This window comes from Pelophylax lessonae (genome assembly GCF_965119305.1).
Source record: "Pelophylax lessonae genome assembly, chromosome: 1".
NCBI classification, from domain to species: Eukaryota; Metazoa; Chordata; class Amphibia; order Anura; family Ranidae; genus Pelophylax; species Pelophylax lessonae.
In genome coordinates this window covers 809,539,434-809,552,402 of record NC_138768.1, presented here as the reverse complement: position 1 = coordinate 809,552,402, position 12,969 = coordinate 809,539,434, and the positions used below count along the sequence as shown (strand labels likewise).

Sequence of the window (12,969 nt, the reverse complement as noted above, 5' to 3'; positions counted from 1 at the left end):
TTTTAAGTCTTGCCACAGATTCTCAATTCGATTTAGGTCTGGACTTTGACTGGGCCATTCTAATACACAAATATGCTTTGATCTAAACCATTCCATTGTAGCTCTGGCTGTATGTTTAGGGTCATTATCCTGCTGGAAGGTGAACCTCTGCCCAAGTCTTTTTCAGACTAACAGGTTTTCGTCTAAGATTGCCCTGTATTTGGCTCTATCCATCCTCCCATCAACTCTGACCAGCTTCCCTGTCCCTGCTGAAGAAAAGTATCCCCACAACATGATGCTGCCACCACCATGTGTTGACGGTTGGGATGTTGTGTTCAAGGTGATGTGCAGTGTTAGTTTTCCGCCACACAGCCTTTTGCTTTTAGGCCAAAAAGTTCAGATTTTTGTCTCATCTGACCAGAGCACCTTCTTCCACATGTTTGCTGTGTCTCCCACATTGCTTCTTGCAAACGGGACTTTCTATTGCTTTGTTTGAACAATGGCTTTCTTCTTACCCTTCTTCCAAAAAGGCCATATTTGTAAAGTGCACGACTAAGGCTCCATGTACACGGGACGTTGTTAAAAGTCCCTTTGAATGCTGGAATTTTTAGGACGTTTGAAACGTCCGTTCGGTCGCGTTTGTACCCGCGTTTAGCGGGCGTTTAGCAGCGTTTGCGGGCGTTTGCTTTAAGAAGTGTTCCTAGAGGTCAAAAAAATTATTCCCCTTTAAAATGGAAAAACGCGAACGCTAAACGCGGGTCATCGCATTCAGACGCGTTTGTGCGTTTGAAACGCCGGGAAACACACGTTTGAACGCAAATAATTGCGTTCTAAAAACAGTCCCTGAACGCAAATGCCTGCAAATGACTGTAAACGACCTGGTGTACATGGACAGATAAGATAAAATGTAGATGGGTTCAGGGGCTTCTGAAAAAAACGCCCAACTGCTCCTAAACGGCCATTTCCAGCGTCCCGTGTACATGGAGCCTAATAGTTGTCCTGTGGACAGATTCTCCCACCTGAGCTGTGGATCTCTGCAGCTCCTCCAGAGTTACCATGGGTCTCTTGACTGCTTCTCTGATTAATGCTCTCCTTGCCCGGCCTGTCAGTTTAGGTGGACTTGATAGGTTTACAGTTGTGCCATGATCTTTCCCATTTTCAGATGATGGATTGAACACTGCTCTGTGAGATGTTCAAAGCTTGGGATATTTTTTTTATATCCTAACTCTGCTTTTAACTTCACCACAACTTTATCCCTGGCCTTTCTGCTGTGTTTCTTGGCCTTCATGATGCGGTTTGTTCATTAAGGTTTTCTAACAAACCTCTGAAGGCTTCACAGAACAGCTGTATTTTTACTGAGATAAAATTACAGACAGGTGGGCTCTATTTACTAATTTGGTGACTTCTGAAGGCAATTGGTCCCACTAGGGTTTTAGTTAGGGGTATCAGAGTAAAGGGGGCTAAATACAAAAGCACACCACACTTTTCAGATATTTATTTATTTGTAAATTTAAAATCCTTTATCATTTTCCTTCCACTTCACAATTATGTGCCACTTTGTGTTGGTCGATCACATAGAATCCCAATAAAATACATTTACATTTTTGGTTGTAACATGACAAAATATGGAAAATTTCAAGGGGTATGAATGCTTTTTCAAGGCACTGGAAGACTTTTTAGAAAATATAGGGCCTGCCCTTGCTAACTTATTGTTAAAGTTGCATGTTAACAGTGCAGGCCTGGGGTGGTCATTCTGATCCTGGCTTTAGCACCTAGTTGGTCACCTACATAAAAAGGTATGCAGCAAGAGTAGATGAAAAACCCAAACCACATATTTTTTTTTCAAGTCAGTGGCTCAATGGGTAGAGAAGTCGGGATCAGAATGACAGCTTCAGAGTCTGCACCTTTAAGAGCGATGGCATTTACCACAGTTCTATCCTCACAAGTTTAAAGTGGAACTCCAGGCAAACATCTATATACATAGATCCTATGCATGAAGGTAAAAAACCTTCACTGTGCAGAAGCACACCCCCCCCCCCCCCAAATACTCACCTGAGCCCCCGATGTGAACAAGAGTCTCGGCTCCCACTGGCTCCCGCTGCTGTCAATCACAGCTAGTGAGCCAGCGAAGAAAGAGAGGGGGTCCTGTGGTAGACATTTATTAAGCAAATTCATAACGCTATTCGATGCAAGGCCTCATGGCAGACTACAGGCATTTCTGAATAATTTCATAATGAGTCTGTCCCAGTAAAAAGGCTAAGGAAATACTGAGTTTCCCTTCATTAACATACAATGCAGAAGGCAAACTTCCAAATCTTGAATCTTTTGTTAGGACAGACTGTTCAAATCTAGTTTACAACTGATGATGAGATCTTCTCCCCAGCTCCTTAATAAAGAGAACCACTTTGGCAGTATCAGAAAAGAGCAGCTAAAATGGGAAGCAGCACATTTTCGATATTTTAAGCTATGCTAAGTGAATAAGAACATGCAACAAAAATAAAGTGGATTTTATACCGATTTGGCAGCAAACATGGAAATACACTTGAAGAACAGTACAAAACAGAGGACAAAAATTACCGTATTTATCGGCGTATAACACACACTTTTTCCTCCTAAAAATGGAGGAAAAAGCAGCAGTGCGTGTTATACGCCGATATTAAAAAAAAAAAACGGCCAGGAAGCATTGCCGAGAGCAGAAGGGGCGGGCCGGGCCGAGGAGAAGGAAGGACTAGCTGTCTGTCATAAGAGCAGAAGGGGGCGGGCCGTGCTGAGGAGAAGGGAGAACGAGCGAGCGTAGTCATCGGAAGTCCCGCCTATGACAGACGTCACACGTCTCGGCAGAGGAGGCGGGACTACCGATGACTGCGCTCGCTCGTTCTCCCTTCTCCTCGGCACGGCCCGCCCCCTTCTGCTCTTATGACAGACAGCTAGTCCTTCCTTCTCCTCGGCCCGGCCCGCCCCTTCTGCTCTCGGCGCTCCTTCCCGGTCTTTTCAAATATGGTCAGTTCAAATGGCGCTTGCGAGGCTGCATGTTTGGACATTGCGCTTGCGAGGCTGCATTGACACTGCTGGTGGGCTGCATGTATGGACACTGCTGGTGGGCTGCATTATGGGCACTGCTGGTGGGCTGCATTATGGACACTGCTGGTGGGCTGCATTATGGACACTGCTGGTGGGCTGCATGTATGGACACTGCTGGTGGGCTGCATTATGGACACTGCTGGTGGGCTGCATTATGGACACTGCTGGTGGGCTGCATTATGGGCACTGCTGGTGAGCTGCATTATGGACACTGCTGGTGGGCTGCATGTATGGACACTGCTGGTGGGCTGCATTATGGGCACTGCTGGTGGGCTGCATTATGGACACTGCTGGTGGGCTGCATTATGGGCACTGCTGGTGGGCTGCATTATGGGCACTGCTGGTGGGCTGCATTATGGGCACTGCTGGTGGGCTGCATTATGGACACTGCTGGTGGGCTGCATTATGGACACTGATGGTGGGCTGCATTATGGACACTGCTGGTGGGCTGCATTATGGACACTGCTGGTGGGCTGCATTATGTGCACTGCTGGTGGGCTGCATTATGGACACTGATGGTGGGCTGCATTATGGACACTGATGGTGGGCTGCATTATGGACACTGCTGGTGGGGTTGCATATAAGGACACTGCTGGTGAGGCTGCATTATGGACACTGATGGTGGGCTGCATTATGGACACTGCTGGTGGGGTTGCATATAAGGACACTGCTGGTGAGGCTGCATTGTTGGACTGCAGATGAGGCTTCATTCATGGGCACTGGTGAGATATCCTTTGATTTAAAAAAAAAAAAAAAATGTTCTGAGTTCAAAGCTGTTTATTTTAAATTTAAGCTTTTTTCCTGAAATTTCTCTCCAAATATTGGGGCGCGTGTTATACGCCGGCGCGTGTTATACGCCGGCGCGTGTTATACGCCGATAAATACGGTAGCTTAATTTATCAACACATAAGAACTGTATGCATTTGCCATAGTAACCAAAACTATTTTTTTTTTCTTATGTGCAGATGAAAAATAAGGAAGGAAAAAATAGGTAGGTTGCTAATCACAAGCTAGACAGTTCTTATATTATGATAAATAACGTGCCCGGTGTTTTTTTCATCTGTTAGGTAAATATGTGCATACTTCATTCAGACTGGTACCTCTTGTGAAGTTCAGAATGCATGCAGAAGACAGCACATTTACCATTACCAGAGATCATGCAGATTATTTATTTCACCTTTTATGATTATCTACTTATAGACAAGTTAACATGCCCACCTCCCTAAGCTCCTTACTGCTCGTTAATCTAAACTTTTCTCCTGCAGCAAGGTGGGCCTCATGTTCCAAGTCTTTAAGATGCATCTACAAAACAAAATATGCATTTTAGCTAAAGGAGTATAATTCTATATTACTGCATTTATTGTTCATTCACTAACCAAATATGAGATCAAACAATGACTACATTCTGAATGGCACCCCAATGCACACCTACAGTGCAAGCATTTGCCCTTCAGTGCAACACAACACGCAGATGTGAATTAAGTTGTAGTACGCTGCATTGATCTAAATGAGTGCAGGTGGCTTTTTTGTTGAGGCTTGGTAAGTAGTAGTTTAAAGTGAATGGGCTTAAAGTGTTTGCTACCCTAACATTTCATATTTCTGATATGTGTCTGTTGTACCATGGGCTTATTTTAAAATGTATACTGTTCTCTTTGCATTGCTTCCTTTGTATGAAATCTCTGGTGACCCTGCCAGTCCCCCTGCTTTTCTTTTTCAAACTGACCACACAAGACACAGTAGCACATCCACCCTGGCATGCTCAGTTTTCTAGCTGTGCTGGAAGTACAGTCTGCCTGACTGTCTTCCAATGGCCAAGATTTGTGCTGACATACCCCCCTGCACATGCACAGCTCTTCACTGAGAACACCAGAGTTCTGCTATTTCTCTGCCCCCTGCTGTTTATCTGCCTCCTGCTGACATGCTTACAGTTGTGGTTCAAAGTTTCCTACCCTTGGAGAATTGGTAATATACAGAATGTACAATTTTTAAAGAAATCATGAGTGAGAAAGCAAAACACATTTCTTTAATTTCGTATGGGATGCATATTTAGCTGTAGGTCATAACAGAATGTCCCAATCATAAAACAAAACATGGCAACAAGTATATAAAGTCTGCATTCCCTTAGTTTTTAATGATGTGCATTGCCCCCTTTAGCATCAATGGCAGCATGCAGTATTGCGTAATAGTGGTCTATGAGGTCCTGAATTCTTGCAGGTGGTATAGCTGCCCATTTGTCTTGGCAAAATACCTCCAGGTCATGCAAAGTCTTTGGTTGTCTTGCATGAACCACAAGTTTGAGATCTCCCCTGATATTAACCCCTTCACGCCAACTGAATGCAAATTGTACTGGGGTGATGCCTGCAGCTACCGTTTTTTAGAGCCGATGGTCGGCTTTCTTGAAATGACAACCAATGTGGCTCAGCAGCTATTCGGCTATCTCTACAAGGAGCGGGAGGTGACGCTCCCCTCCCGCAGCTCGCCCGGGTCTTCTGTCTCACCAGGAGACACGAGCGACCAGCCGCCACATCCGCCGGCTTGCCGAAGTCCCGAACAAAGCTGAATTGGGCTCTGATTGGGTCTCCAAAGTAAAAACCTCGAAGCAATGTCATGACATCACTTCCGCGTACAGGAGCCTTAAAGGTGCCAGATTTTTAAAAAATTACAGTATTCAAAACAGCCAAACTTGGCGTTTTGAATGATTTTAAGTGCAAAGGAGGTATTTGGGGTAATTTAGACCCCAGATCCCTCCATAAAGAGTACCTGTCACTGCCTATTACTGCCACAAGGGATGTTTTACATTCCTTGTGACAGCAATAAAAGTGATCCAAATTTTTTTTTTAAATGGACAGTGTAAAAAAAAATAAATAAATATTTAAGAAAAACAATTTTTAAAGCTTCCCGTATCGCCGTGCTCGCGCACAGAAGAGAACACATACGCAAGTCGCGCCTGCATATTTAAACTGTGTTCAAACCATACATGTGAGGTATCGCCGCGATCATTAGAGTGAGAGCAATAATTCTAGCACAAGACCTCCTCTGTATCTCTGAACAGGTATCCATTAAATATTTTTTAAGCGTTGCCTGAGATTTTTAAGTACAAGTACCAAAGTTTGGCGGCGGTTCACCATCCGGGGGGTGATCTTGACGAGGCTGCAGGAGTTCAATATAAGCTTACGCTCTTTTATGCTTTACATTTCATGGCTTTACAGCCACCTGGTATTTATATACCTGGCTGTTTATTGATGCTGATTATAAGCGGTGTGTTATCTACCGTATTATAATCGCTCAGCTGACCATATATGAGCTTCCTGCAAACCCACAAAGACTCCCCTCGTTATACTTTAAGGAATTTCCAACGTGTGTTACATCACACATTATACAGAATATATTGAATGCCTTAGTAACAGCTCCGGACGAAGCTTTCTCAAGTAAAGCAAAACATGTTGAGCTAACGCTAACCAACTATGGTGAATGTATGACTAAACATCATTTGACCCGGCTGGACGGCACCTTATTTACTTGGGTATCCATCCACGGGCACTCCTTGATGTGAAGTATCTTATGTACCGTATATTGTTTTCTGTATATGAATTGTGATCTTACTAATTGTGAACCGTTTACACATTACACTAAGGACCTGTATAGGCCCTTTTCTCTTTTTTTAAAATGCAGTATATGTTCACTTCATGTGGTGTGTTTTTATCCTTGAATTCAAATAAAAAGTAAATTTTATGTACTCCTTGTGCCCGAAATCCTTGTCTTCCCAATCCTTCCAATTTAATAAGTACCAAAGTTTGTCGTCATTCAATGAGTGTGCGCAATTCTGGAGGGTCAACTTGATTTTCTGCTTAGGGTCATTTTCATGCTGGAAAGTCCAAGAGCATCCCATGCACAGCTTTAACCACTTTACCACCGGAGGATTTTGCTGTCTTACGTCTGGGCCACTTTTTGCGATTCGGCACTGTACGACTTTAACTGACAATTTCGTGGTCGTGCGACGCCGTACCCAAACGAAATTTACGTCCTTTTTTTCCCACAAACAGAGATTTCTTTTGGTGGTATTTGATCACCTGTGGGATTTTTACTTTTTGCGCTATAAACAAAAAAAGAGCGTAAATTTTGAAAAAATAACAATATTTTTCACATTTTTTTTTATATGAAATTCCCCCCCAAAAAAATGTAAAAATCAAATTTTTTTTAAATTTTTGGCCAATTTGTTTTCTGCTACCTATGTTTGGTAAAAAAATTGCAATAAGCGTATTTTGATTGGTTTGCGCAAAAGTTATTGCGTTTACTAACTAAGGGAAAGATTTATGTCATTTTTGGTGGGTTTTTTTTTTTAACGAGTAATGGCGGCGATCTGCGATTTTTTTTTTGCGGGACTGCGACATTGCGGCGGACAGATCGGACCCCTGACTGACATTTTTGGGGGTACCAGTGACATTACTACAGTAATCAGTGCTATAAATATGCACGGTTACTGTAAAAATGACACTGGCAGGGAAGGGGTTAATTTTTATTGGTGATCAAGGGGTTAATGTATGCCTGGTGCTGGTGCTTACTGACGTGTGTGGGGGGAGGGGACTGTGTGACACAAGGACAGATCGCGGGTTCAGCTATGCTGAACCCTGCAATCTGACCCTGTCTGTCACTTAGGAGATCCGCCCGCTTGTGTTTACACAAGCAGGCGGATCTCCACACTCGATTCCCCGACGATCGGGGAAGAGCAGCGGCGATCGCCGCCGCTCCTCCCCTGGCCCGACTTCCGCTGTGACTGAATACAGCGGGAGCGAGCCTCCGGCGGTGCGCGCGCGCCGCCGAGAGAGGGGTATGTCTGGTGATGTACTACTACGGCGCCAGACGTTATCGAGCCACTTTGCCGCAGTACAGCTCTAGTGAGCAGTGCGGAAGTGGTTAATGAAGATGAATGCAAACTTTCTGCCAGTATTTTCTAATAACATGCTGCATTCATCTTGCCATCAATTTTCACAAGATTCCCTGTGCCTTTAGAACTCATTCTTCACACCTTAACTGCATAAAAACTGATAGGAAAACTTCAATTGCAAGGAGTTGGACATTAGCATTTCACATCATCTGATTGTGCATTAATGTATAATAAAGTGCTGCAGTAGTGGACTCACTCGCTGCAATATAAAAAACTGAATTTTTGTAAAATCTTACTTGTAAAATTCCCTTCTCTGAGTCCTCCGACAGTCGCCGCCACCTCTAAGTCATCACTATTGGGTATTGACTTTGCAGGAGTAGCTAGGCATAAGACTTAGTCAAAAGAACAAAAGAATTTGCATATACACACCCATGGGGGCTGTCCCACTTAGTCAATACCCCCCTGCAGTGACCACTCCCAACTCAGTTTGGTAGCATAGCAGTAAGTGTACAAGAAAAAACCCCAAAAGAGGGGCGGGGGCGGCGACTGTCGGAGGACTCAGAGAAAGGAATTTTAGAGGTAAGATTTTACAAACATTCCGTTTTCTCTTACGTCCTTCGACAGTCGCCGCCACCTCTAAGTCATCACTATTGGGATGTCCCAAAGCAGTGTAGACATGAGGGGTGGGAGACGCAACCGTAGAAAAGGCAACGCAGTACCCACATCAGAGAAAGGAACCTTACACGCACAGTAAGAGAACCTTCTGGGCACAGCAAAGGCTCAACAGGAGCAACAGCCCAGGAAAGCAAATAACCCAGGGGATAAACAACCAAACAGTCAGGGACCCATAACAAAACAAGGGTCCCTCATGACACTGCCGCACTGAGAATTTTGCGGCCAAAGGAGGCATCAGCTGATGCTAGAACATCCACCTTATAGAATTTCGAAAAGGTGTGCACTGACGACCAAGTCGCAGCCTTGCACACCTTGGCCACCGAGACACAATGCCAGTAAGTCCAGGACGCACTCAAAGACCTGGTAGAGTGTGCCCTAACAGGGAAGGGTGGAACCCATTCCTTCAAAGTATAGGCCTGTTCAATGGCCTGTCTGATCCATTTGGCAATGGTCGCTGCAGACGCAGCCATGCCCTTCTGAGGTCCCTCAGGAAGGACAAAGAGGGAATCCGTCCTCCGCAAGGACTCCGTAGACGACAGGTAAACCCTGATCGCCCTGACAACATCCAAGGAATGCAATGCAACCTCCTTGGGATGCTTAAGCTTCGTACAAAGCAAAGGCAGGACAATGTCCTCATTAAGGTGGAACTCAGAGACCACCTTAGGAAGAAAAGACGGGTGTCGTTGCAAGACCACCTTATCCTTGTGAATTACCAAGTAAGGAGAGCGACAAGACAAAGCCGCCAGCTCCGATACTCTGCGAGCCGAAGTGATCGCCCCACTAAAAAGGCAACCTTCTTAGACAGCAGAGGCAACGAAATCTCCCGGATGTTCTCAAAGGGAGAACGCTGTAAAACGGACAGAACCAAGTTCAAGTCCCACGGAGGTAAAGGCTCCCTTCTGGGAGGAGCCAAATGTCGCACACCCTGAATGAAGGTGCGAATTAAAGAATTAGACGCCACAGGGCGTTGAAAAAGAATAGCCAGTGCAGACACCTGGCCCTTTATCGTGGCCAGAGCCAGGTGCTGGTCCACCCCCGACTGGAGGAAAGCCAACACTCTCGACACCGAGTATGAGTGAGGGGAGAACCCCCTGGACTCACACCAGGCGAAATAGGCTTTCCAGGTACGGTAATAAATTTTACCAGAGGAGGTTTTCCTAGCCTTGATCAGGGTAGGAATGACCTCAGGGGAGAGACCCCTGTCTCTCAGGACCTGGGTCTCAACAGCCAGGCCGTTAAAGCCAGTGACTGTAAAGCAGGATGGCAGATCGGTACCTGAGACAGTAGATCTTCCCGCATTGGCAGCCGCCAAGGAGGCGCCACTGCCAGGTGAACAACGTCGGCGTACCAGGACCGGCGTGGCCAGTCCGGCGCTACCAAAATCACCAGATGCGGTTCCGAGATTAACCTGCGAAGGAACCTGGACAACAACTAAATCGGAGGAAAGGCATACATCAGACGATACTGATGCCAAGGGGCCACCAACGCATCCGAGGCGTCTGCCAGAGGATCGCGCGTTCTTGCCACTAACCTTTCCACCTTGTGGTTTAGCCGAGACGCGAACAGATCCACGTCCGGGGATCCCCACTTTGCACAGAGCATTTGGAAGACCTCCGGGTGTAGGGACCAATCCCCCTGGTCCAGGGTCTGGCGGCTCAGATAGTCGGCCTGCCAATTCTCCACACCCGGAATGTGAACTGCTGAGATTGCCGGGACATGAGTCTCGGCCCAAGACAGAATGTCGGTCACCTCCCGGGCCGCCCGGGCACTCATGGTGCCCCCTTGGTGGTTGATGTAAGCCACCGCGGTAGCATTGTCCGTCTATACCCGAACCGGACGGCCCCAAAGTCGATCCAACCACTGGAAGAGACAGAGTTTGATCGCTCTCAATTCCAATATGTTGATCGGAAGGGAGGATTCCTCCCCTGACCAAGTGCCCTGGGCAGACAGGTTGCCCAGGACCCCACCCCAGCCCGACAGGCTGGCATCCATGGTAATCAGCGTCCACAGCAACGGACGGAAGGACTTGCCTTCTGACACAGCCGGGGACTGAAGCCACCACAGAAGATCCATTCTGGTTTGGCGGCTCAATGAGACACTCAGATCCAAAGACTGAGGCAGTCTGTCCCACCTGGCCAGGATCTCCGCTTGAAGAGACCGCGTGTGAAACTGGGCAAAGGGTATCGCCTCGAAGGCCGACACCATCAACCCTAGGGACCGCATGCAGGTCCTGAGCGACGAGGATGGCTTGTCCCGGAGGGACCTGATCTCGTCCTGTAAGGTCCGGAGCTTGTCCTCCTGCAAGAACACCTTTGCTTGAGCAGAGTCCAGAACCATTCCCAGATAGGGAAGACGAACCAAAGGAGACAAGGTCGACTTCTGCACGTTGATGGTCCATCCGAAATCCTGGAGCGTGGTGGATAGATCGCGCAGTAGGTCCCGGTGGACACTCGACCTTAAGAGGAGATCGTCCAGATATCCCAAGACCGCAATGCCCTCAGCAGGCCTAGAACAGGTGCCAACACCTTTGTAAAGACCCTTGGAGCCGAAGCGAGACCGAAAGGTAACGCCACAAACTGATAGTGATCCTCCGCTATAGCGAACCGAAGGTACCTCTGGTGACCCTCGAAAATGGGGATGTGTAGGTATGCATCCTTCAGGTCTATAGAGGCCAGGAATTCCCCTGGACTCAGGGAGGCCACCACCGAACGGAGAGATTCCATATGGAACTTTCGAACGCGCACGAAGCGGTTCAGAGCTTTCAGGTCCAGAATAGGACGCACCTTGCCCTCCTTTCTGGGCACAGTGAACAGATTGGAATAAAATCCCCAAAACCTGTCCCGATGAGGCACCGGGACAATCACCCCCTGAGCAAGGAGGTCCTGCACCGCTTGATGCAGGTCCTGCAGGCGCCCTGGGGTCAAATGAAGATTTGAGGGAAAAAAATCTGTCCGCCGGCCAGGAAAGGAATTCGATCTTGTACCCTGATCGAATGATTTCCTGAACCCACCTGTCCGGAATTCGGAACAGCCAAGGTTGGAGGAAACCGCGCAAACGTCCCCCCACCCCCGAAACGGGTGAGGGCGCCCTTCAGGCAGAGGCGGATTGACCCGCCGTACCGGCATTGCCCGCCCAGGGCTTCTTCTGGCCACGGTGGCCCTTGAAAGGCTTGCCCTTGGTCTGATTCCGAAAGGCACGAAAGGACCCCTGGTTGGGTCGAGAAGCGGAACCCCGCTTGCCACGAAAGGACTTGTTCTTGGGGTTCTGGGGCAGCATGGTGCTCTTTTCCCCTGTGACACCTTTTACCAAGGTATCCAACGCCTCGCCAAAAAGGCGAGAACCAGTATAGGGAAAATCAGCAACTGTTTTCCGTGATGTCTGGTCAGCCGACCAGCTCTTCAGCCAGATCAGTCGACGGTTAAGCACCGCGACACTAGATAGGCGTGCAACCAAAGGGGCCTCATTTAAGGCCGCATCGCACAAATACATGACTCCTTGGGGAATTTGATCCACCATCTCCAGCCTGGCAGGTGGGACAGAATCAGAAACGAGGTTGCTCCTAAGCACCTTAGTCCAATCAGCCACTGCCTGAGCCACTAAAACGGACGCTAAAACAGGTTTGAGCAAGGAACCAGCCACCGTGTAGGAATGGCGGGCCAGAGACTCCAACCTCCTGTCCGTGGGATCCCGAAAAACCTGGGTCTCCCCAGTAGGAATCAAGGTAGCCTTGTTCAAAACTGCCACAGTGTGTTCCACCTGTGGAGGCACACACCATCGCGATTCCGTAGCCGGTGCAAAGGGATAAAGTAACTTAAACCGACTAGGTACCAGGAATGGACGTTTTAAAGTGCGCCACAGTTCATTAACAGTGTAATGAAACTCAGTGGGGCAGGGAAATACCTGCGCCGACTTGCGGGTCCTGTGTGTCCGAAATGATGACACAATGCCCGGAGGACTGGGCTCATCCTCCAAATGTAGAGTTTCCTTAACAGAAACAATCAACTCATCCATGGTCGTGCGTTCTTCAGGCGACCCCGGGGGAGAAGCATCAACCCCCTCCACCTCCGCCTCCCCCTCAGACCCAAGCGGGTCCAAGGATGAGCGAGACCCTGAAAAGGGCACGCCCGCTGCAGCAGCCATATCACCATCTGAATCAGAGGAGAGAGATAATCTGGGCCTCTTCCTAGCAGCATGTTCAGCCATCAGCACCTCCATTTTGGACACTAAGGACGCCACTACAGCGGCCAAATCAGGTATAACAGGGGCCCCAGCAGGACTGGGGTCCCCCACCAGGGCCGGAGGAAATTTGCTATCCTGAGAATCCATTGCTCGAGGTGAAAATAACAGTG

At 47.7% G+C, this 12,969-nt stretch overlaps 1 protein-coding gene across 1 annotated transcript in view; it reads right to left on the bottom strand.

Annotated features, from left to right (window-relative positions):
• The window catches only part of POLN (DNA polymerase nu), a 560,717-nt gene that overhangs the window by 327,087 nt on the left and 220,661 nt on the right, over window positions 1–12,969 (bottom strand). Inside the window, exon 8 of the mRNA XM_082249983.1 lies at window positions 4,279–4,362. Coding sequence (XP_082106109.1) covers window positions 4,279–4,362 — 84 coding nt within the window. The remainder of the gene's footprint in view (window positions 1–4,278; window positions 4,363–12,969) is intronic.